At 33.8% G+C, this 27,029-nt stretch overlaps 1 protein-coding gene across 1 annotated transcript; it reads right to left on the bottom strand.

Moving 5' to 3' along the window:
• On the bottom strand, positions 1 to 10,468 carry PHO1 (phosphate 1). The gene is made up of 14 exons (XM_020675301.2): positions 10,149 to 10,468; positions 9,785 to 10,067; positions 8,468 to 8,789; positions 8,126 to 8,174; positions 6,098 to 6,169; positions 4,987 to 5,116; positions 4,139 to 4,265; positions 2,865 to 3,114; positions 2,577 to 2,681; positions 2,427 to 2,471; positions 2,077 to 2,229; positions 1,276 to 1,554; positions 649 to 785; positions 1 to 541 (listed from the first exon to the last, which is right to left on the bottom strand). The coding sequence occupies exons 1-14, from the start codon at positions 10,371 to 10,373 to the stop codon at positions 451 to 453; spliced, it is 2,268 nt and encodes a 755-aa protein (XP_020530960.1). The 5' UTR covers positions 10,374 to 10,468; the 3' UTR covers positions 1 to 450.
• Between the last annotated feature and the right edge of the window lie 16,561 nt (positions 10,469 to 27,029).

The raw sequence follows: 27,029 nt of genomic DNA, 5'->3' as shown, positions 1-27,029 counted from the left end.
TAAGAGTAAGACATTGCCTCAATTGACATGATCAATGACCCGTCTTTTGAAATCTCAAGTCAGCATTATACACAGGAAAAATGGAAGCAATCCCAAACATTACATTTAACATTTCCAGATCCAAAAAACCTTCTGATGATGTGGTGGTCTTTGACTCACATCAGAGTCTATCCCTTTTCTTGGATCAGAGATGCCGCTAACTACAAAGAGATTCAATTTGTTGTGGCCTTCTTCTATCTTCATGGCAATGTGAACCTTGTGGTTCCAATATGAGTGGGTTTAACTGTCTCTCTCACTTAAATCTTAATCCATCAACTTGCTTTGATGTTTGTGTGCCCCCCCTTGCGGTCTCTCTCTCTCTCTTTTGTGCTCATTAAGCTTAAGGGGATTAGATTTTTTCATTCATTCCCTTGTCTGCCTCCAAACTATCTTCTGTCTGGAGGCAAGTATTCAATTATCGTAGTAGTGTTCTTGAAATGGTAAGGGCACGGTCTTCACAGCTCTGAACTTGCCCACATTATTTAGATGTTCATTCTCCAACCTGGTTGGTAATATAGTTAGCATATTAAACCAAAAAAGAAATCATATAATCATGTAATTGTTAATGGACAATATGATTCCACTAAATAATGAGGAAACTATATGTACCTGTAGAAATTCCAATGCCCACGGCGTATTATCTCCAATGAGGCCATGAAAAAATCGAGAACTCGAGAGTCAACTCTCCCAATGTTGAGGTGCATCACTGTTTCGACCCAGACCAGTCTCAAAATGAAATTGAAAATCTGTAAAAATTCCAGTTTTGCCATGATATATCAGATATAATCTTCTTCTTATCATTGCTTTTTTAGCTATAGTTGGCAAACAAGGTGGTGTATTAGTTTAAAATTTCATTCTTTAGAATTTCATGGAGATAATTTCACTGGGACTCTTGAAAATTTGGATTTTTCTCGAGAAATTCTAGTGAAAATATTGGGACAGTAAAAACAAACAAAATGATTCTATAAGTAAAAGAAGCTATACGTATAAATAGTTGCAGACTTTGGGAATAGCTGGCCGAAGTATTGAGGGAAAGTTTTATTTTGAGCATGTCTCATGAAATATAAGTATAATGCAGTTTTAAAGAATTTTCTCAATAATTCTATGAAATCTTTCAAATATTGGAAAGAAATTGATTACTTTTTGAAGGAGGAACTTTGAATTAAGCCTTATGAAAAGAAGTACAATTAAATAACTAAATATTGTGATCGTTATAGAGGTGAGATAATAACTCACAATGGAAGCATAGTAGATGCTGTTGTGCTTTAGAATGAGCTCATCTCTTAGCCATGGGTTCTTGGATTTGGGGTTAAGTAGCCCCCAGTCCTTAACAAAATCCCAGTATAACTGATAGATAGTTGCCATTGTGGAAGTGATTATGACCAAAGCAAACCATGTTGGAGTGGGCTGCATAGCATATGTGAGCCGAGCACCCGCTGCCAACATGGCAGATACGTACTTCCCCAAGTTGGCCACGTGGTTGATATCACCTTCATCGAACCATCTTCGTGCACACTTGGTGTCACAAGATCACGACACGTGTCAGCCACAGATAACGGGGATTTTCATAAAAAAAAATCATAGATATACATGAATGTAGACATACAACTACTACTGCCAGTAGTAATGACTATGATTAATAATGATGGTGGTGGTGGTGGTGGTGTTAGTGATGATTTACTAGCAGTTATAAGTAACCATAACAATAAATAAAATATCAGGATCCTGCTTTGTACATGTGATGTAGGTAGTCTTAAGAGCTTATGTTGGTTCGGAGAGTTGATGTATCAAAACAGTTCTCAAACCTGTCAATTTGTTGGATGACTCAATTTGGTCCGATCCAATGTTCGAATGAACCTTGAAACAGGGGCCTATAACAGTCATCTTTAAAATTCAGCAAGCGTAAGTACTATTTTCATATTTCAAGTTTCAGGACTAACTAAATGTTTTATAGAGGCACTCCAGGTGCTGCCCAGATATATCCTAGAATTATAGCAGTGGTAGTGAAAGATTATAATGATAGAGTCATGGTTATACCTGCATGGCTCTCCAGTAATATGGCAGGAAAGAGATGACATAGGCCAGTTCCTTGTAAAGCTTGTTATTCTTACAGGTTTGATATTGATGGGTTTTGAAGCTCCCTGCAAGATAATAGCAGGCTGTAAACTCCATGTGTCTTAGCAATGGCACCTGCAAAAACAAGTCCTCCCACCCATCAATTGTCATATTCTTTCACAATCCTCCCAAAAATGAAAAATTACCCCATCTTTTTTCAGTTTTCTTTAAGTATTTTTTCATTTTTTTCACTGTATAGTACAATGTATTCAAGTATTTTAAGTATTTTTTCCTTTTTTCACTGTATAATACAATGTATTCAAGTATTTTACCTGACTTGTTAGCTGATCTGCCATGAAAAAGTCCACCATCAGTACCTGCAATGTACATAGGGAGTGACATGAATTTATGTCCAAAACGGAACACAAAAGAAGAGAACACTATGGAGAGAAATTGGAGAGCGAAAGAAAGGGTAGTCTTGCCTTGTAGAAGGGTGAGCATATTATGTTCCGGATAACTCGCAAGAAGTAGTACCGGCTGGGGCGGTAGAAGACATTGAAAGGACAAATGAGAAGGCCTGTGAACACCTGAGAATAAGCCATTAAGATTAGTCCATAGGTTGACAGCTAGTGTAAAACTTTTGTCACGTCTCTATCATGAATCCTGATGATTAACTTAGTGACTAATGTTAGCTTTTTTCTATATATGGATATGTATAGATCTGCATATGTGCATGTGTTGCGATTTAAGAGACAGAGAGTGATCGATACCAACAGAAGGATGCCGGGTAATGTATCGACAGTGCTAGGAGGGTAGCCCTTGGCACGCAAGACGAGGTGCGTGACCATGCCAGCGACCACCAAAGTCATGAAGGAGGTGCATATAAGGAACACATCCCTGTACCTTAGAGAATTTCCTGGAGAGAAATCAAAGATGAAGTTGTTGTTGATCCTTGCACTTTGCCAAGTGAAGAGGTTGCACCCGTACAAAAACATGTGCAAACTTAGTAAAGCAAACATGCTGCACACGTGAGAATTCAAAAGTTAGAATAGGCTCAGTGAGATGGTTAAGATTCAGATTATACACAAGATAAGTGTACACTATACAGAGCATATGGCTTATGGTACACAACTAGGGTATCCACCATCCTTTCCGAGTGATGGATTGTGGAGAGAGCATTGTTGTCTAGTATTTATGGTGACCGGTTTGATCCCCATAAAACCTTATTTTTTATATTTATTTATTTATTATTTTTGGATCACTGATTTGATTCGATCCAGATCTGATTCGGATTACTAATTCAACAATGTAATACATGTCTATGGGTAAACGTTCCGCCCCATAGGGTTTAAAACACTTAAACCATAAAGTGAACATGAAATGTGGAATCCAGGGTACTTTGGTAAATTAACTTCTATTAAAGTTGTAATCGGTAAATTAACCATCCAACGGTTTGGAACCACATATTAAATGAAAGATATTTTTGGCCTTCATCGAATATGTTTTCGAATATTTAAATGTTTGAAAATTCTTCGTAACGGACCATCGGATTCCTCCCGAGGGAGCATACTGTCAACTTGTTCCCTCGGATGAAAAAAATCCATTTGGAGGAATTTTTGAATTGGAAATTTTTTATCCACTTGAAAATCACAAGATGATTAATTTCAAAATAAAATTTTCGTTTTTGGGTACTCTTTATAGTTAGATTTGGTTGTCCAAAATCTACTTCCATTTTTAGGATGTTAATTTTTTTTTTTTCTTTTCAGGGAGACAGATGCTGATTTTTTTTTTTTTCTTTTGAAGTTAGCCCTAGGGTGAAAAGAAACATCGCTAAAATTTGGTGTCTTAACAATGCTCGTGTGTTAAAATTTTCCCGATGGAGTAAATGGATAGTATGCTCCTTTTAATGGTGTAAAATATTTTGGCACGTTGTAGAGGAAGCGTCGAATAGACAGGTGACCCGTTATCTTGGCTTTTGAGAAAGAAAATAAGAGAGAGAGAGAGAGAAACTGAAAAGATGTAATGGTGGGCCCAAGCTGTGTACCTGAAAACAGGGTAAACGGTTTCCATGTAACCAGCTTCAGTTGTAGTGGTGGTGGAGTACATGCCGGAGAGGTGAGCCAAGAAAGCATACACTGTGAATAGCGTTACGAAACACCCTGTAAATAGCCCTGCAACCACAACAAAAAGAGTACAAAAAAAAGGCCCACAAGTGTGTAAGAGAAGGAGAGAATTGATTTCAAACCAAATCATAAATACATAAAAAGTGAGTGAATGGAACATTTGTCAAAAAAAAAAAAAAGAAAAAGGAAAGAAGGAGAAAAAGAAAGAGCGACTGAATGAGATATGCATTTGAAAGAAGGAGAGGGAAAGGATGTGTAGGGGTGAATCGGATAAGTCGACCCGATCCACTTGATTTGGACTTGATTGGGTCCCAATCTGGTTCAACTAGCCAGGTCACGTCAGGAACTAACCTAACAGGGATATACACACACATACACACGTACATGCATATAGTTTAATTTTGACTCAGACCTAACTCGACCCGACCACCAGATATAATCCGAAGCCACTTGAACATGATCGAGTTCAAGTCTAGAACCAGAGACATTTACACCCCTGAATACTAGATAAACAGAGAGAATTTGAGAACCTAATTAAAAAATCAATACTCGAGAAATTATGCAAAAACATGGTTTGATTGTTGGATAGGAAAAATATAATCATGGTGGAAAAATGTTTCGGCTTGAGTTTTATTTCTATCATTAATATGGGATCATTCAGGTGTAAAACTAAAGAGAAATCATAGAAAAATTTGTAAAAAAAGCACAAAAAGGGCAAAAAGGTGATTTGGTAAATAAAAATCTTTTAATTTTGAGAACTAAAATTTACCAACTAAAAAGGTGATGATGTGTGAATCCCTGTTTGGTTGAGGCCTCAAGAATTTCATGGCCTTTTTGCGTTCATTGTTGGCAAAATGCTTAGTGAATATGGACTCCACCTCATCCATCAGTCTCACCACCTGTACACAATCCCCAAAATGTGAATAATATCTAATAAAATAATGCATGAAAATATGAATCAGTGGATAACTAGTTAGGAGCGTGTAGTGTGTGGGAGCATACTGTAAATTTGCTCTGTTGGGAAAAAGAGCTACTTTGGAGTAGTTTTTTCAATTCTAGGGTCTATTTTAGACTCAGTGGAGTATTAAAATAATAATAATAATAATAATTTGGATTTTTGAGTTTCTAGTTACTTGCATCTGTCCAGCCATAAAGTTGGATGAACTTTACTGGATTTTAAGACAGTTTTTTTTTTCATGCACATAGGCATATCAATTTTTTCGTTGGTCTTCTGTTTTTTATTTATTGAGGAGGTTATATCCCAAAGTTATAAGTTTTAAAAATACTCTGGATATGAGTGAATGGACAATATATTCCTCAAGAATATAATCCTTACTTTGGTATCTTTTTTTATGTACCAAATTTGATTTTCGGGATATTTATTCCAGTTTTTTATTTGAACTTACTTTTTCATATTCAATGGATTTTTGTATCCTTAATTTCATTTTAGTTTAATTTGTTTCGGAAATTGGGCTAAACTATGTGTTTAAATTTCCTTTCACTTTTTTAGAATTTCTCGGAGTCAAGTTTGATCAAGGATTTTAATAATCAGTAAGTTGATTTAGAATCTCTCGAGTTGGCTCAAGAAAAAAAGATCTGAGGTTCGAATTCCTCCCCTTATCAAGAACCTGCCACTCCAATTTGGATCTTTCTAGAAAAAGAAATCGAAATTTTTCTTAGACACCTTAAAAGTCCCACTCTCACATAAGAAACGATTGGTAAATTAAAAAAATTCTCCAAGATTCCATATTGTAAAGCAAAAAGCATAGAATCTACGGTCTAGATTGCTCAGGAGCAAATATTGTTTATTGAATCTTAAACGTTTATAAGGGGTACCCGTTATCCCACGTGTGTACAAAGATTAGCACGTGTGAATATACCTTGTCTGAACTTATGAAATATGATCTCTTCACAGCTTTAAGGTAGGTTGAGGAAGCTTCTTGTTTGGAAACCTGCATAAACCCATTTAATTAGGAAAAATGGTGCCTAATTAATATTAATAATCAAAAAATAATGTTAATTACTTAATAAAGTGGTAAATGGAGATTTATCGATGTTTTTACGGTTAATAGAATTTATACATGGTAATTACTTAATAAATAAGTATTAATATAATATTTAATTGAAAAGTTGAATAAATTGGAAACAAAAATTTAAGGGTGAGGTTTCTATAAGGTGCCAACCTTATGCTATATAAGTAGGTACACCGGTGAGTTATGCCAGAAGATAGAATTTCAGTGTCAGAAGCCTTACGGTGGTTTAAAAATTTATGGTCAACCTTAATTTTGAAATTTAAAATTTTAAAAATAATGTAGATTGAATAGATCTATAAATAGTTAATAATATTGAAAACAGGAGGTCAATATAACTTGTTTCAATATGTATGATTTTCAGGACTTAAAAGTTTTTTATTTATTTTTCTTTATATCTATACATCTCGAGGTTCGGATAATCAATTGGATGGTTTTCCGACTTAGGACACTCTTTTTTTGGATTTTTTGAGGTGCACCTTACTTCAATAATATAAGACTGCAACCTTATATTTCTAAATGGTAGAAATAGTCAATGAGTAGCAACCCAAAAATTCTGAAAATCTGCCCCCAAATTAAAAGGAAGCATAATAAAGACAAAGAGCTTTGCCCTTTTCTTTTTTTTTTTTCTTTTTCTTGTTTTTTGTTTGTTATAGATTTCATTACCTTTCTTTCCTTTTCTTGTCTTTTTTCTTTGTCTCTTTTTCAAAAATTAATAGTATTGTTGAACGACCGCCTGAAAAAAACGACTTCTCCCTAAAAAACACACTCTTCATGTGACCCCGGTGCCTTCTCGGCACTCGTGCACACCTTTTTTTGAACACCACACGTGCTCAAGTTAATCTCAACAACTTGAAAATGGAAGAAACGCCCTTAGTTTTTAAGAGTTCAAAAATATCAATTAAAGTCTTTTTGCTGCTAATATTTATTCCAAAATAATTTCCTAAACTGACAAAGAATTAAATGATTAAAATAGAACAGTGATTAAAAAATCGCCTATTGCCCGAGCCGGATCAGAATGGTAGACGGGTGACTCCTTGGACTAATATACTTGGAGAAGTTTTTTTTCTTAATCTTCTTTGCTAAAATAGCCAGATTTGACCCGTGAATTGCCTAACTTGAACCAGATGGATTGGAATTCGACACCTGCTAGTTTTGAACTTGATTCTGATATTCGAATCATTGAAATGGGCATCCCAACCCAAATATTTTGCAGGACACTCTCTTTTTTATTGTGATTATTATATTTTATTTCATTGATTGAAAAATAATTAAGTTTTAGTACTAAAAAATGAACTCAAAAGATAGCTGCTCAGGGTGGTATGTGCAACAATATAACATCTTAAATTCCATTTATATCATGGCAAAAGACCCGTTACTTTTCTGCTGCCCTACCTAAAAGAAAAAAAAAAAAAAGGCAATTTTTGGTACTAATAATAAAATATCTTATGGGGCAGAAATTTCAGAATTTTTACAAAATTTGGGCTGAACTTATTTGTTTTAGAAGCAAAAGTATTACAAAGTTCAAATAATTGTCTTTTAGTTTAAATTTTGAAGCACGAGTAATTGTTAAATTGCAAATATTCGACGCCCTTTTCTTGGCTAAAATCCGGGGACAATGGCACATGCCACTATTCTCACTTTATTTTGAAACTCCGACCGAAATTTAACGAAACTTTACCGAAATTGTGAATAAAAATAATCCTTGTCTTATGTCCAAATGAAATTAAAAAAAAAACATCTAGTCACCCCAATTTTATGGGTTAACTAGTCCTTCCAAAAAATAATAAAAAAGTTTCTAAAAATTGTCCTAAAAATTTAAAGAACGTAAAAATAAAACTTTATAGAGAGAGAAAGTCTCTCATAAAGTGTGAGTACCTTGTCAAATTTCTTGAGTATCTTGGTAAAGGCCACCATGTTGAGTGAGCTGCCAAAGATAGAGAGAGAATGAAACATGAGCCGCTCCTAAATTTAGAGAGAGAGACAGAGAAGAGAGAAGAGAGAAGAGAGAGAGATCTAGCATAAAAGGCCACTCACAGAATCCTAGAGAGAGAAAATATAAATAGAAAACAAACTTGGGTTTGTCGTGTAATCGTTAGAGAGAGAAATTTACTTGGGCTTGTCATAAAAGTCTTAAAGAGAAATATAAGTAGAAAACAAACTTGGGTTTGTCGTAGAAATACTAGAAAAGTTTTAGAGAGAGAGAGAGAGAGAGAGAACCTGTAAGTCTTGAGCAGGCCCAAGCCTTTATAGAGCTCCACAAATGCTCCCCTTATCATCTTCTGTGCACACTGGATCTTCTTCCTATTAAGAGACTCAAAAGCTGGCTCTTTCTTGGGGTGATTAATAATATCTTCCCAAACGTTCTGAGTGATGGCCAAGATCGCCTTCGTCGGAGTGGTCGCTGGAATTTCGATCCTCATGGCGGTTTTCGGCTTCCCTTTGATTTTCAAGCTCTCCTTCTTGGTCTTCAACCTCGTGAATCCGGCAAATGTCTCATATTCCGGTGAGCGTACGGACTCGTCGGTTTCAGTCATGCTTTCTGTCACATGAGAAATTAAAGTTCGATTCTCATGTAACTCCATAGCAAAGTCTCATGAATTGAGGAGGGAATAACGAACATAAAAAAAAATGAAAAAAAAAAAAAAAAAAGGATTGAGAAATTAGAGGTAATTTATTTTAGAGTGGAGAATTGAAATGAAAAAGAAGAGCAAAATGGGGGAGAAATTGTAGTTCAAAAAAAAACGAAAAATGGTTGAGAAATTATGTTTTCATTGTGGAGTATGGAGCATAGATGAGAAAGCAAAAGGGAGAGTGAGCTAAGAAGTGGCGTAAAGAAATGCAATTTTATGGATTTTAGACTTGAATTATACGTTAAAGAAAAAGTGGGTTTTTTTAAGAGAGACAGAGAAAGAGCTTTCATCCTTTTAGAGAGATAGAAAGAGAGGAATTGGTTTCATCCTTTCCATGTGGGTATGATGTAGTTGGAAAAGTTTAGATATTTTCGATGATAGGAAAATATGAATAAATATCAAACCACTCTTCTGCAACTTTTTTTTGATAAGCAATGGCAATCTTTTAAACACACTCTCTCTAAAAATCGAACGACTGGAAACGATCCTAATCGTTGGTTTTTTATACACAAAATGCTGAGAACTCGAACTCGTGGGCTACCCGAGCCTTTTTACTGTGACGCATGCATCAAGTGACGGCCCCTTTCTCTCTCTTATAAATGCAGACTCACACTTGTAGATAATTTTCGGCATCAGTAATTAACTAATAAATACTGGTTTTTCAAATTTTTTATGGAATCTCTCTCTCCAGTAATTAACTAATAAGCCCTGGTTTTCAAAGTTCTCATGGAATCTCTCTCTCGCTAAACACTCACCTTGCCATTAACGTGCCTTAACTAAGCTTGATTCCCTAACTCAATTCAAATTAATTCCCTGTGTCTTAATCATGACCATATTGATAGTATAAAAAAAAAAAAAAAACTCAAAGTTTCATAATCAAGGGAAAAAAAAAAAAAAGCCAGACCAGAGCAGTCTGAGCTTCTCACTGATGATGAATTGGATCGAGGCAAGCATCTATGGTGGAGAATTCTCTTCAAGTCAAGCAATATTTGCAGTTGATTATTCAATATCTCTCCTCTCTCTAAGAACTCCCCTTCTTTCACCTTATAGAACTTGTTAACCTTATTCAATTCTTCATCTAACATCTCAAAGAACACTTTCACCTCATCATCCTCTGTAAACAGTCGCACCAAATCGGTCTTGAACAACCCTTCTCCCTCTCCCTCATCACCCTCTCTCTCTCTAACCTGAAAACAGAGCTTTTCTCATTAAAAACAGACATAAAATGATTTAGAGAGAGAAAAAGATAGAAATGGAGAAAAACCCACCTCAATAATCTCATGTCTAGGGCCTCCAGCTATGTAACTCGAAGCCAATCTCCACAGATTGCAGGCACGGTTCAATCCTGTGACTTCACAGGTTTTTGCAGATGCTTTCATGGAGAAGAGTATTTTGACCTTTTTCACATGTTTCTTCAGTTTCCAGTAGTTTACGAAGGCGTCTTTCCATTCAGGAATCAGTTGGGCTTCAAGCTCCTTTGAGAACTTCACCATTTTCTCTCTCTCTCTAGAATTTCTGAGAAGAAAGAGGGGAAATGAGAGAAGGTTTTCTCTTTCTCTCTCTAAAATTTACAAGAAATGGGGTTTGTGAGGGGTTAATATTTATAGAAGATGGGATGAGATGGACTGCATTCACCAATACGATGCCATGCATAAAGATGAGGAGTTTCACAAAAAGTTTGCCTAATGGCAAAACGACTCAATGACGAAATTGGCAAAACGACTCAATGACGAAATTACTCCTCAGTTTTTGTTAATTTGACTAATCTGCCCTTACTTGTAGAACCTGTCCATTTTGCTCACTAGGCTACGAAAATGGCTCTTCGAACTTTTGGGATATCAGGAATAACCCCCATTTGTGCTTTTTTTTTTTTTTTTTGGGTGAGTACCCTCATTTGTGCATGATTTTACCGTTTGAGATTAATGTGTGAGGGTAATATTTAAATTTTCGAAAATTTAAATTTCGAAAATTTTACCGCATCTTTTTTTGTTTTTTGGTGAGTTAGTGCGGAAAGGGCCTTACCTTTGGTAGGAATTGAGTCTAGGAAATAGCCTTTCAATTCATCAAGAGCTAAGCAATTAAGCCTGGGCTCTTTTCCTAAGCATTGCCTGTTTTTAATATATTTGAATTATATATTTATTTTTATGTGTATTTCTTTGTGCATGTTTTGATTGCTTTCTTGTACTTTAAAAGTGAGAAAGCTTTTTATACTTCTCTTAGAAGTTATATACTTCCCTCTCTCCAGTCGTTCGGTCTGGATAGACGGTTGAGATGGGCCTCTATATTATTTTATTTTAATTTTTTCTACAAGACATTTTGATGATGTTTTTAGGTGCGCTTTATTTAGATGATGGCATATGCCAAATTTTGTATTCACATGATTTATAAATAAAATAAAAATAAAAGATTATGAGGTGTTGGATTTAGATAAAACAATATGTGATTCACTTTATCTAAATTGGCCAATTGATTGGGGGGAGAATATATAACTTTTATATAGTAGGGGAAAGTAAATAAAGCTTTCCCTTTAGAACTTTCTTAGATATGAAATATCTGACTATTTGGAAAAGTGTAGAAGCAAGCCATTGTCTCATAATTTCTCCATTCAAAAGAAATCAATACGTCAATAAAACACCATATAATGGCACGCATATTTATTTGTGCCTTTTGGACTGAAATAGGTCATATAAAAAAGGTTGAGGTTTGTATAAGATGCCCACTTCTCTCTCTCTTTTTATTTATTTATTTATTATTATTATTATTATTGAGAAAGTAGGAGCTTCAGGTAATAAAAGGATTACAAAAAAAAAAAAAAAGAAAAAAAAAAAAAAAAGAAAAAGAAAAACAGAAGAAAGAAACTAAACGAAGAGGAGAAGAAAAAATGAGAGGATAGACAACACAGTCAGTCAAGATATAGCATCATTTGCCAAGAGATCCGCCTCAGAATTGAAACCTCGATTTGGGTGTCAGAAACTTTTTGATTGTTTGAAAATCCATATTCAACCTAGATTATGAAATTTAAGATTTAAAAAACAGAGCATATCTATAAACACTTAAAAATCATAGATGATCTAGTTTGAAAATCCATATTCAAACCAGATTATGAAATTTAAATTTAAAAAAACAAAACTGATCCATAGACACTTAAAAATCTTGAAAATAGATGGTCTAGATTTGTTATAAGATGAACTTTTTTTAGGACTTGAAATTTATTTATTTTTCCTTTACATCCAAACATCTCTAGGTCGAGATGAATAATTAGAAGGTTTGGGACACTTTTTTCCTATTGAATTTTTTAGGTGCACCATACTTTTATACTATAAAGTTGCTACTTTACATAAACTTTTTCTTATAAAAAAAGTGTAGCAAGATAGACCCATGTAAGAGCTCAAAATCCTTTTTTTTTCCCATATCCATGGACTAACAAGTTGCAAGTTTTCCACCATCAGAACAACGTTTTTCAATGAGATTTGAGTTGCAGCCGCATAAAATCACAATTTTATGTAATACTTTTCCTAAATACGTTTGATTCTAACATGGCTAAAATTCCCAAACATCGGGAAAAGAATAAGGATGCAGTTTCTATGAGACCAAGGCCTTATGAAAAAAACAGAGTAAGCATCAACTCAAAACCTCGTCCAAAAAACATTTCAATCATGGGTTATCCGTATGAAAGGCTCTAAAATCTATTTCCAATACTGATTATAAAATTTGTAGCTTAGAAAATGGTATATATCTTATGGATTTATGAACACTTGAAAATGGACAGATGATCTATTACAATATATACTGTTTTTAGGACTTGAAATCCTTATTTACTTTCACAACGATAATGATCAACCTGAAGTTGATTGATTTGAAGGTCTTTTTTTTATACTGAAACTGTAGTTTTTGGTGAGTTTTGAGGTAAGGCCTTACTTTTTTTCTAAGACCTGAGCCTTATTTAACATTTTCTAAAAAATAATCTTAGATGAGCATTAATGATATTAAATAAACTTTTCAAAACTTTGGTGGTTTGAAAAGAAGAACCAGGGCATAAAATTTGACAAATTATGGATCATGTTGTAATTCACATTTGTTTTCTGGGTGCATGGTAGAGGCAAGCCCGAATCTTTTTTGAGTCGGGCAAGGCTCGGGCATCAATTGGTTGGCTTCAAATTGGGCCAGGCCCCAAAACCCGAATTATGGGCCTGGGCCTAGCATATGTTTGGTGGGCTCGGGCTACCATGTTTGTCCCAGCCCGTGCTTGGCCCATCAATAGCCGTTCTTCGAAGACCACCTTTGTCAAAATGCTTACTGTTATGCCACTTGGCGCCTAGGGGTGGCAATGAACCAAGACCCATTAGGTCCACAATTGGACTTGGTAGGTTGGGTCTAGGCCCAAATTTTGGACCCAAATACTATGCGGGTCTAGGTCCAGGTCCATGTAAACTCGAGTGTTAATATTTAAATAAATATAACTATATATTTTTATTAAAAATTTATAATATTTAAATAATATAGTTTTTATTTTATATATATATATTTATTGAAACAAAATTTAGGCAAGCCAGACAATTGGTCCGAGTCTAAGACCCCCAGTTTTGCATGTTTCTAACATTTTCTTATTATATATATATATACAACAAACCCCATAGAACCGGCAAGCCAACTCAAAACCTATTGGTGGATTGGTTCTATTTTAATACGCTATTAGAGATGGGATTGTCTATAAAGAGATAATTTATCTTTTGTACATGGAGGTCATAAACTCATTAGATATCAAAGTGGATGGCTTGGGGTGTGTAAGGATGTCTTAAATTTGTTTGTTTTTTTGAAATTTTGTATTTATTCAATGACACCCTTACAATCACCCATTTTGAAATTCAAAGGAAAAGAATTATTTTCACCACAATGCACAAAAGATAAATAATTTCTTTGTAGATAATCCCCTAGATATAATAGTTTAAAAGTACTTTTTTTATTAAATATTAGGTGAATTAAAGATGATTTGAAATATTTCAAGTCAAAAAGATCCAATCTTGGTGTTTTACTTGCAAAACCAAATTTAAGGACCTGGATCTAAAGCTGGCAAGCATTGCCTCGTTTGTTTCTTTTAATGGCAAAAAAAATCGCACTGATTACTAAAGGCCAAGGTTTAAGAAACCAATCGATGCCCTGAATCGGCCATCGCAAAAATCGTGTCGGATCAGTGGATTGGTAATCTGGATTGAAGAATCGGCCGAGAAATCTAGTTTTTTAAATTTCTAAAAGAAATAATGGAAATTACATTATGATTTTTATTATTGTGTAAAAAAATTGTAAATATCGAGAACCTTCTTATGTTAAGTGTTTCTTGTCTATTAAATTCATATTATAATCAATTAAAATTTAAAATGCAACATGACAATAAAATGAATATATCTAACTCAATTTATTTATTTTATTATTGCATTAACTTAAGAGTTTTATTTTTGAATGATGAACAAATGTAATGGAATCAAAGTTAAGAGGTTTTGTTAGTGTAGAGAGAGAGAATTTTAGTAGAATCAAAGTTCAAAGTTCAGAATGGTAGAATTCATACAACATAATGATATTAACGTAATTTTAATGTAAATATATTTTCATATAATTATATTGACATAAGTTTAACATAATTACATTAAGTTATTAACATAAATACACAACAATGTCTAATAATTATGTTAATTTTTGTAAATTATTATATATAATTTTGTTTTCGTAATTATATGTAATTAAAATTTAATTATATGTACTTTATTTTTATAAATAATAATAAAACTATATATAATTAATCTAAAAAAGAAAAAAAAATTTCTTTTATAAACCATTTCAAGATGTCCTTGTATAAGAGAGATATTTATTTGTACGTTATTGTATTTATGAGAGAGAGATATTTATAGAGCATTTAATTTAATTTGTACGTCACTGTACATATGAGAGAGAGCTATTTATAAACCATTTAATTTGTACAACAGGATATATATATATATATATGAGAGAAAAAGCAAGTAAATAGACCATTTAATTTGTACGTCGATGTATATATATATATGAGAGAGATGGCTCAGAAACATTTATCTCACGTCAAGGAATTGTGAGAGCAAAACCCATTGAAGTATTCATGCATGAGGTTAGCTTATCACATGTGAGAGAAGTTATGGGGTCCACGAGTGGAAAGAATGACAGAGCCACGGCCGGAATCAGGAACCGGTATGTTTCCCGGTTTCCGGTATATTAAAGGAAGCAGATCGTCCTGGTCTATTCTTGTTAAAAGCTGTTGGACCTAATATTATGAAAGGAATCAAGAATCAGTATGTTTTTGCCGGTTCCCGGTATATTAAAGGAACCAGATCGCCCTGGCCTGGCCGATTCTTGCTAAAAACCATTGGACCTCGTATTTTAAAACTTGGAATCATTTTGGGTTGCCCACCACCATATTGATTCAGATCTGCGAACTAGATCGGCTTAGCCAAAGTAAAATCATTAAGAAAATGAAATCATGCAATCTAAAGCCTAAAGGGGGAGATTCGGATAATCGTGTCCTAATCCACCATTCACTATCATCATCATCACCAACACCACCATCATCATCATCATCATCATCCGCGCCTCCCATCTATTTGGGTCATTCTAAATCCGAATCCCACCTTTTAAAACCCTGATTCGACAATGGAAAAATGTTGTGCGTCACCTCATAAACATTTATCTTTAGTGGAAGGGTATTTTGGATATTTATCTTTGCTTCTCCCAATTTGGGGGCATTTTGTTCTTTTGTGGTAGTATTCCCTTTCCTTCATGTAGGGGATGTGTTTGTGTTGCCACCTTGTTTCTGCTTTCCTTTTTTCATGTTCACTTTTTATCCAGAAAATGGAATCCCAAATATGAATGGCTCTTTTTTGCAATTATGTAAAAATCATTTATTTCCATTGTTACTATGAATGTCTCTTTTTTGCAATTTTGTAAAAATCATTTATTTCCATTGTTACTATGAATGTCTCTTTTTTGCAATTTTGTAAAAATCATTTATTTCCATTGTTACTATGAATGTCTCTTTTTTGAACTACCTGAAGCCCAAATATCCTAAATTTTCTTTCTATAGATTTAGTGAAGGCCTTTAGGTGTCCTAGTCCTCCAAATAAAAGTGGAAATTTATGTATTAAGTCATTGTTTTGTTAGGTTCCTATGTAACTTGGTTAGTTTCAATAGTCTTGAAAGTTTCAACAAAATGAATGGATCATTTATGGGATTGTCTATAAAGATAGCGGACACAGAGGTCACAATCATCATTGTCCCTTAAATTTAAAAATAGGTGGTTACAAGAGTGTCATTGAATAGATAAAATGTTTCAAAAAAAAAAAATTTCTTGGACTTCATGACTCACTCAAAACCTTTCAATTTGACATCTAATGAGGGGGAATAATTATGACCTCCATGTACAAAAGATAAATGGTCTCTTAATAAACAATCCCATCATTTATTTATCAAAATATAAATAACTTATCAACTATTATATTCACAACCAACCGTCCAATTTTTTATCAAATGAGCTACTGACCGTTTGATATAGATCCGACGCTTCAGTGTATTTTATTTGTAACCTTTTACAAATTATATGAATATAAAATTTGGTTTGTATCATCATCTCAATGGGGTGCATCTAAAAAATATAAAAAAATATTTTTAATAAAATAAAATATCCAAAATACCCTAAAAACGGTTAGGGATTTTGGTCTTTTTATTTTATTGAGAATATTTTTTATATTTTTTTACAGGTACGAGTTTAAGAGAGGATTGGATGTCCAAAATTTGGTGTCAAAATATTTTGTATAAAAATGATTAAAAATAAAATAGTGTGGAAGAGTGACATTATGATTGAGGTCATCTCAGTTGTCTATTCGAAATGGATGGTTGGATAGAGGGAATCATATAAGTTTTATATATTAGGAGAAGTATAGAAAGTTTGCTCCTTTGAAATTAAGTCAAAAAAAATTAAGAAGATGTTAAATGATTCATCTTTTAGATGCATTTTGATAAATTTTCCATAAATTTTAAGTTCAATCCCTCATATATCAAACTTACAATAGGCAAACGCCCAACATCACTTCTCCCCAAAAAAACAAATCAATCATCTTCTACCTTTTTAATGGAAATTAAACTTCACTAACCTGGAGATAATTTAGCAATCATCTTATTATTGATTATTTATTAGCTCTTTATTTATTATAGATACCTTAGGATAAGATCTAAAAAAAAAAGATAAAAGGTTTTGGCATGGGATTTTCATCTTTTCGGTTTAGATAAGGTACGAATATAGGACGCAAGATAATTCTTCCTAAGCATTTTAAGGAAATTATGAACGTCTAATGAGTCAGAGAGTAAATAGATAGTTTGGTGGAGAGAGTACAGAATATGACTATTTATTTTTTATGTGAAATTGTCATAAGCACCCCTAGCTCTTCAATGTGAAATAGGGCAACTAGGAGCAACCATTGATCAAGTCCAGACTCCAATAAACCTTTTTTCTTAGAATTTATGCTAAGAAATGACACACCTCCTGGCGGCCACTCGATTTCACATCTGACGCTAAAAAGGTGATTGTGAACTTCTAGTATCATAAATAAATCTTGTTTTAGATAGCCTCACTATTATCATTATGCTCCTAGCTACCCAATTTGATCCTAAATTTTGTAAATTGACTCATCATAATAATTTTAAATTAAATTAATTTTACATTTTCTAAAGGCTAGGTCTAGCCACCTATAAAATGTATAATATGTCATTGAGTACTATATATATATATATATATATATATATATATATATATATATATATATATATATATGGTGCAGTTGGCATACAGATGCATCCGTAAGTGTAGAGGTAAGGTGCACCTTCAAATTTTGTCATGGTATGTAATTTTGATGTAAAATGTTCTTAGGATTATCTCAAAATCTATTTTTATATCTAATTTTTAAAATTTTAAATTTCAAAAATGGTTAAAATCAAGTAGATCTATAAACATATAAAAATCTTGAAAATAGACGGTGTAGATAATATATTGTAAAATACACTATTTCTGAGACTTAAAATCTTTTTATTTTTCATAGTTATACATCTCGATGTCGAGATGATCAATCAAAGGGTTTTTCAATATTAAAACTACCTTTTCCGATAGATTTTTGACGGGCATCTGTAGTTCTACATTATAAGATAGCATCCTTATATAAACTTTTCCCATATATATGTCATCAGCATCATCAAAGCGTATTTCCATCTATTTAAGATTGGCTATACGAAATCCTGATCTGCCATTCTCTTCTATCAAGGATCATACCTTCAATAAGGCCATCCCCACATATTTTATCACTACTTCCAACTATATCTTGTTGAACCTACCCCTTGCCCCTATTGAGTCTTCCTTTTGAACCAACTCGCACTCCTAAATGGTCAGCTCACCTAGGTCCACTTTTTCTCATCTTTTGCATATCAGAGCCGCACCTAAGTTCTTCTTAATCTATTCATTTCGAATTCTATCTCTTCTTGTATTGCCACTCATCCAGTTCAATATCCTTATCTCAACTACACTCATCCTATGATTATTATTTTTATTGACCGACCAACATTCTATCTCATAAAGCAAAGATGGTTTCACAATTATTCGATAAAACCAATGTAGGAAAAATCAGGTTGTTAGAATTCTAAATGCCTGGTTTTGGTGAACCGGTTGCGTATTTTTAAAAAATTAAAAAAAACATATAAAATCTCAAAAAATAAGGAATTCTGTTTGTAATGTATTTTTTAATATTTTCATCAATTGGGCAATGATTGGAAGTTGGTTTTGGCCATTGATACTTATTTTTACATTTTACATTTTTCATATCTTTTTAAAAATTTCAAAAATATCCATATGTACAAATTGATTATTTAAAATTAATTTTTTTTTTATTAATTTTTAACTTCATTTGGATGTGTTTTGCATAAACATACTTTAAATATACTTTTTATATTTTATTAGACTTTTTGTATTTTTTTTAACACTTTTTTGACCTCTTGAGACTTGTTCAGTTAGGCCGGTTGAACCAGCAGATTTACCGGTTAGGCCTGTTGAACTACTTCCAGCCCCATGTTCAGTTAACCATTTCGGTTTGATTTTTCCTACACTATATAGAACTTTCCCTTTAACTTTTTTTAATATGCTGCGATCATATAAAATTCCGATCTTAAATTTGAGATAAAACAAATACTCTTAAGCAAGAAGGACATGCTCTTATAGCAATCCATCAATCAAAAATTTACCCTCCACTAAAATAATTCTTTCTAACTTTTTTTTCAATGGACTTCTTTGTCAGACCCCGAAAAAAGATTTCTTAAATTTGGGATAAAACAAATACTCTTAAGGTCCTAAAACAGGAAAGACACACTGCTGTAGCAGTCCATCAATCAAGACTTCACCCTCCACTAAGTATCATAAGAAAAAGCAAGCTCCATTTTTTCAAATGCCATCTAGGATTCCACATGTTGTTATTAAAAGTTTAATGGCCAAACAACTCTACCATTTTAGCTACTTGTAGGAAAAGCCTCGTACAAACCCTAAATTATTGCCTCATAAATGTGGAAAGGAGATAAATGAAGAATTCTTAAAAATGACATTTTTGAACCATAGACATGTTATATTTTAGTATATATGGATATGGATAGTATGGCTAAAAAACTTACCTCGATGATATAATAAAAGCGTAAAAGAATGCATCTAGGGGTCGGTTTGGGTCCCAGGTCCAATTTTTGGACCCTTATCCGGACATGGGTCGGGTCTACCCTTTGAGTGTCAGGTCTAGGTCTATTGTGACCCCTAAATGCGTGCCCCATGAGCAACCCAAAATTTTAAAATGGCCATTTTGTTCAAATGTCACAAGCTTCAGTCCACATATAGCCTTTAGTTTAGGGGTGGCAATAAGGTCAAGTCGACACGCTCATCCACAGGCCGACCTGGCCAGAGTCGGGGTCCGGGTAAGCTAATGGACTCAACGATTGACCTAGACCTGACCGGGGTTAGGTCATCCAAATCCATTGGAGACCAAATAGGGTCTGGTTGGCCCAGATCGGGGCAAAGCCAATAAGGGTCAAGCTCGAGGTGACGCGTTTGCACTACTAATTTAATCTCACACCTTCGCGTTGCCAAAAAATCTTTATATCTACGAAAAAATTTATATAAGTAAAAGAGAAAAGGAAAATGAAATGCATCAAAATTTCACTAAATCGGAAAATAAGAGATTAGTTTAAGGCTTAGGCTTTACGATGAAACATTAAGCTGTTCTCAAGTCTCACAAGACATTGGAGTTTTGATATTGAAAAACCCTCAAGTCAATCATCTCGACACTAACTACCAAAAAATAAAAAATCATCTCGACTTCGACAATTATAAATCTAATATCAAACCCTATAAATAATTCCTATCTCAATTCAAAAGTAATTAAATAACAAATATAATGAATCAAGAATTAAATTTGATTATGGAGCGCAGAGTTTAGTGTTGGAAAAGTTTATGGTGAGTTAGACTATTCATGTTCTATGTGCTTGTTTCAAAAACTTACGATTGGGAAATAGCAAATCCATTTTTTGCTCCAATGAAGTTAGAGTTACTAGAAAGAAGTGTTTAAAATCCAGATTAGGTGGTCAAATCAGTCACCCGCTGATCCGATTTGGATAGCCGATCCAGCAAGATCCGCATTGCTTCTCAATTACAGGAATCGGTCCAAAAAATTACAATAATATCTATAAGGTTTTTGTTTTTTTTTTGGGGGGGGGAACCTAAGTGACTCGCCCAATTCTCTAAACTGGTTCCAAGCAAGAATGGATTAGGGTACCCTGTAATTCTGATCCGGATCGGTGAATCTTGATTTTGATGAACAAATTTTAAATCGATACAAAAAACTGTGCATATCTAATCTTCGATTCTTCTCCAAATTAAATGAAAGAATAGAAAAAATAAAAATTTGTAAGGCTCTAAATTTTCTTTTGTTCTTTCTTTGCTATATTCATGATCGTAGTGGTTTAGAAGACATACCCATAAAAATATTTCATATCTAAAATCAATCTCCAAGAGATTTTGGAAGCGGTGGACTTGAACTTTTTTTTTTGAGGTTATTCAGTAGGGAAGACAAGCCCCTTCCGGTTTGGTTTTTTCAGATAGATTAGGGAATTAGCTTTTTTGAAAGGGCCAATAAGTGGTGTCAAGATTGAAAACCACCGCATGATAACTAGACCGGGATGCTACCACCACGACCCAGCCCCCCATTCCTTGAGTGGACTCAGTGTACCATGTGCACAAACACACCCCCCACCCCTACCATCTTTTCATTCTTAGGGGCTTTAATGGGTCAAATGTAGTCAAATTTGACGACAAAAAGGAAAGGGTTCACATTCCATCTTATTGATTGGCGAGCTCGGGATTTGAAACCATAGACTTAGGGCTGATAGATTTATTTCAACATAATAAGGGTGCTATAGGAAGATAGGAGAATCTAGGGGAGTTTGATACACGTGAGATTCATGGGTGTAAAATTGGTATTTGTCCCATAACGCGCACAAACAAATGGAAATGACACATATATTATCACAGTAAAAAGGGAAAAGTTTATATAAAGCCGATGCTCTAACAATCAAATTAGAGCCTACCTCAAAAATTTCACTAGAAGAGGTTGTTTTGATGCTCAAATATCCTTAAATTGATCATCTCGATATCAAGATGTACGGACATGAGAAAAAAATGGATTTCAAGTTTTGAAAATAGTCTATTTTGTAACGTATTTACACTATTTTTGAAGCTTTAAACTTTATAAATAAAATGTAAATGTATTTTAAGGCTATCAAAACGATTTCCAGTATTGAATCACATTTCTCGATAACTATTTGAAGTGGCCTCTAATTTGATTGTTTAGAGCATAGGCTCTATACAAACCGCACCCTAGTACAAAATATAGGTACACATTTAAAGGACATATGCACACTTAAAGGGTGGGATGTCTATGAGGCAGACTCACATGTACACATGCTCAACCCCTTTAAAATTTGCTTTAAAGATGAATTTTTTATCTAAATTTTTAGGGATTCATGATTTATGCTAAGATGATCATAAAAAAAAATCAAAATTAAAATTCGAATGTGTTTTTTTGGGAAAAATTTGGTAATGTACATATGTTATTTTGGTCCAGGGCACTTTACAGTTTACACAACATTCATCTTAAAGATGGACACTCGCGGGTTAGCGGGCTCTTATGTGTGCTGACTTACATAAAAAATCTCCATACTTAATCACAAGAAAAGTTTAAAATAGTTGGATAATAAAGATAAACATTAATGAGAAAATATTTGGTACTTGGTTTGAATCATTTAAATAATTTAGATTTAAAAAATAAAAAAGTAACGCATAAGTTTTTTTTTTATTAGATAATTAAGTGGGGAAGACATTCCCCTACCTATTTTTTTTAGTTTAGGAGTTAGTTTTTTTAAAGCGTCAGTAGGAATAAAAACTACGACGTGGTGACTGTATAGGGGTGCTACCACCGTGACCAGCCCCTTTCTTTGGTGAGTTGGGTAACTCATGTGCCTGCCCTAGTTTTTGAGGGACTAGAACCCATATCACTTTAAATACCTATGTATAAGACTCATTAAATTTGGAGTTTTGAAAACAATGTAAAGCTAATGATCATTGGAGGATTGAAACGAACAGTGAAGATGGATTTGAAGATGGATTTGTGGAGGTGGACTCATTGTGACATGTGCATTCCCATACGCACCTAAGTCTAACCTTGTTGGGGAACGTAAGTGCTTAAGAACCCAAAATCCATTCATTTTCTTTTTCAAAAAATATTCATTTGTTGATTCTAAAGTGGTTCTCGAAATATCAAATCAACAAAATGTTCCTAATTAGGTTTTTTTGCCCATGCAAGTGTATAATGTGATATTATAAGAGTATGCTACACAAGCTCTCAATGTAATTAGTGGAATGTATTTTGTATTCATGTATATGTTTTAAAAAATGGATTGATGACCCTGATTGCCTATTTGGAAAACCGGTCCAGATTAGCAGTTCGGCTCGACGATTCGGCCTAGTGAATTAGCTAATAAAATAAAATAAAATAAAATTAAAAAAACAAAGTACACATTGCAAAATAATAAAAAATAAAAGTCGGGGGACAGATCAACCGGTTCCCTAACGAACCAACATATTATGTTAAATAACTGTCCGCTTCCTAGCGACAACCAACCGGTTCCCGATATATGGTGGGAACCGGACCTATCCCACATATTCTGAATTCGAATATTCATTTTTTAAAACCCTAATTCATATTATCCTTTTTTTTTTCTATCATTCAAAAGTCAAATTTGCAATGAAAAGGTCGATAATTGACATTTTTCCATGTATCACTTGGATTATGAGGATTAAAGAAACCATTAATAGAAATGAGTAGGATTTTGTGTTTTTTTGTTAATCTGCCTATCTCATCTCTTAATGGAAGTCAAATTCCTTTTCTTCATGGTATTCGTTTAATAATCTAATGGAACAATAGTTATGGTTAGGCATGTCAATATATATATATATATATTTATTTATTGATTGATCTAAAATTCTTTTTATGGCTTTGGTTCAAAGTATTTATTTGTCTCTTAAAATTTGATTTTACTGTATTTAATTTTCTAAAATTTTTACCTTATCACTATGTATATGTTTCCCAACAGTTCCTTGAAGGACTAAAAACGGGGAAATGTTTCTATTTTTCCCCTAAAGCATAGCATATCTATGCCTCCCCTACCCATCCAGCCATCCAATTTTGTTCAAGTGAGTCACTCACTGTTTGGTCTTAGATCCGACGCCTCAAGGTATTTTATTTTTAGTTTTTCTTATACAAATTGTATGAATATAAAATTTGATATGTGCCATCTTTTCATTGGGACGCACCTATAAAAAATATTAAAAATAAATTTTTGATAAAATATAATGATCAAAATACCCCTTGAATCTTTCAGGGATATTTTGGTCCTTTTATTTTATTGTGAATATTTTTTTTTTATATTTTTTACATGTGCGAGTTTAGTAGAGGTTTGGATGCCCAAAATTTTGTATAAAAATAATTTATAGAAAAATATTAAAAATAAAATAGTGTAGAGATGTGACATTGTGATTGGGGCCATCTTAGCCCTCCATTCATAAAGGAGGGTTGGATAAAGGGAAGGATATAAGTTTTATGTTGTAGGAAAAACATAGAAAGCTTGCACTTAAAAGTCACTAATCTTAGTTGGCAACTCCTATATGAATCTTAAAATGAAGTGTGCTTATAAAAACCAAAGTAAGTGGTTAGTAAGCACTATTGGATTGGATCCCAAAACTAAGGGTGTGTTTGTTATGCATGAAAATATTTCCTAAAAAATATTTTCAAGTAAAAAAACTCCCTCATGTAATTAGATGTAAGATTATTTTTATGTCAATTCGCTCCCAATTGAAATGCATTGGGACCAATTGGTATAAAAAAAACTCCTACACCTAATCATATGCGGAAGATTTTTCACATAAAAACACAAGAAGTGTTTCACATGCACCAAATGCGCCAAAGTGTTCTTATAAAAGGAAAAGTAAGAGGTTGGCATGCACGAATGGAATGGATCGAATTTAATTTTCCAATTAAGGTTCTTAAGAAGTAACTTAGGAGGTGTAACCTCTTGCCAGCGCTTAAGCAGCAAGCAAAATTCCAAATATATGGTTGTTCATATGAGATCAGAAAATTAAGTCTAGTAAATTTAGGCCATGGTTGATACTGTTTTCTCAGTACACATGCACACAAACTCAGACACTCATCACTAAAAATCACTTATAAAAAAGTCAAACGCACATAGGAACTCACCAGGGGCTCGAACCCAAGTCCCGTGGTAGGACTCAAGCCATTATGAGACGAACGAGGTTTTGGTCACATAATTTCCTAGCTACCGATTTCAAATACAACTTATATAAGTCCCTGACCAGACCGACTATTTTTTAAGGGATTGTCTACAAAGAGACCATTTATTTTTTCTACATGGAGGTCACATCATTCCTACTAATTAGATGTCAAATTGAATAGCTTGAGACAAGTCACAAAGTCCAATAATTTTTTTTTTGGAACTTTGTGTCTATTCAATGCTACTCTTACAACTACCCATTTTAAAATTTAAGGAACAAGAATGATTGTGACCTCCATGTCCAAAAGAAAAATAGTATGTTGTAGATAATCCCATTTTTTTAATACAGTTAGAAATAAATACCATTAATTAAATCAAAATCTTTAGTAAGACCAGTAAGGTTAGGGAGGGAACCATTGCTTGAAAATCCGTTTCCTTGGGTAAGAAATGATTTTCTAGACATGCACTCTTTACTAAAAATGGCCATTGATCTACCAAACTACCTAAAAAGGAAAATTTCCCCTAGGACAAAAACCCTATGCATCAGATGTGTGTTTGAATTTAGTTGGTCCAAGAAAATGAAATAACTTTTGATTCAGGAAGCTATGGATGTGATAATTTTTCTTATGTTTATGGTGGAACATGATGGAGAAAATGACTGTCCCAACAACCATGGCCTGGCCTTTTCAAGGTGGGTGTCCTCAATTGGGGATTCATAGAAGCCCCAGTGTCTACCAACTGGCAAAGCGGGATAGGAGGCTGACGCTAAGTATCGGTGCGACACGTGCACCTACCCCTTGCCAAGAGTTGATATGAGGCTCAAACTATTAAAAGAGAATGTATATATGAGATTTATTAGGCTTGTTTTGGCAACAAGAAGGATCTAAGACTGTTAGGGAGTTGGTTTGAATAGTGTTGTGAAAGAGTATGGTTTAGTGGGATTTGCTGATGATAAAGAAAGGGGGTAGGACCAGCTTTTGAGTGTGTTTTTGTGTTGGGTGGCAACAAAAATCCTCCTGTTCTCTCCACTAAAACATCCTCCAATCCATGGAAGAACACCTCTTTTAATACAATTGGATTGTGTAAATAGAAGTTGGGTTTTCTTCTTGGAGTTTAGGGTTTTTGGACCCTCTTTTGCTAGGTCAAATCTGGTGTAATATACAGTGTTCAGGGAACAATGATAGTTTTTGGGGCCACTTTTAGTGGGACATTAGGGTTGTGGTCCCCTTGTGGTGGGTCAATTGTGATATTTAGGGTTGGGAAACTAATGAACCAAATTTAATGGGAAACTGGGATTTTGGTAGGAAATTAGGGTTGGGCCCATTTTTTAGCCATTTTCAGTGGGAAATAAGGGTTTTCTGTCTCTTTCAATGATCCAATTCTAGTGGGATATATAAGGTTTAGGGATCATTTTAATGGGCCAATTGTAGTGAGATTTGTTTTTGCTTTTGATGAATTAAGTGGATTATTTTCCATGTCTTTCCCACAAAAGATGAAGGCCATTGGCTTGCCCATTTTTTAGCAATAAAATGTTATTTGTTGGTCCTCAAGGCTCATTTTGCCTGTCCACTTCACTCAAAAATGAAATAACAATTTAGCCCTGTTGCACAAACCAAGGCCTTTTCTATGTCATCATCCCACATGATATGAGGTGCTTTCTTTTGAAACGCTAATGCTTGTCCCACTAAAAAACAACTTTTCAATATGGTCTACTCCATTTGTCTTTATTTATTTATTATTTAAAGAAAATTATTTGTGCAAGCAAGTGTGGAATCATATCCCCTAACACATCCACCGTCCATTGTAAGAGAATAGTAGAGATTGCCTTTGAATTTTGATCTTCATGCACACTCTCCACCAAGGCAAGGGACAGAACTGTGCCGGCATGAAGTCAAAATCCTTTTTCAAAAGATTTTATCTATGGGTGCGGTTTGTATAGAGCCGAGGCTCTAAACAATCAAAATAGAGTGCACCATCAAATAGTGTCGAGAAATACGGTTTCAATACTAGAAATCTTTGTGATAGCCTTAAAATCTATTTTCATCTCTAATTATAAAATTTAAAGCTTAAAAAATAATGTAGATCGAGTAGATTCATGAAAACTTGAAAATCTTGAAAATTGACGGTCCAAAAATGTATTACAAGATGCACTATTTCCAAAACTTAAAACTTATTTCTTTCTCATGTCCATGCATCTTGATGTCTAGATGGTC

Source organism: Amborella trichopoda, chromosome 7 (genome assembly GCF_054954075.1).
Source record: "Amborella trichopoda isolate Santa Cruz 75 chromosome 7, AtrichopodaSantaCruz75HAP2 v2.0, whole genome shotgun sequence".
NCBI classification, from domain to species: domain Eukaryota; kingdom Viridiplantae; phylum Streptophyta; class Magnoliopsida; order Amborellales; family Amborellaceae; genus Amborella; species Amborella trichopoda.
Note: the sequence above shows the minus strand (reverse complement) of the source record. Positions and strands in the feature narration are given on the sequence as shown.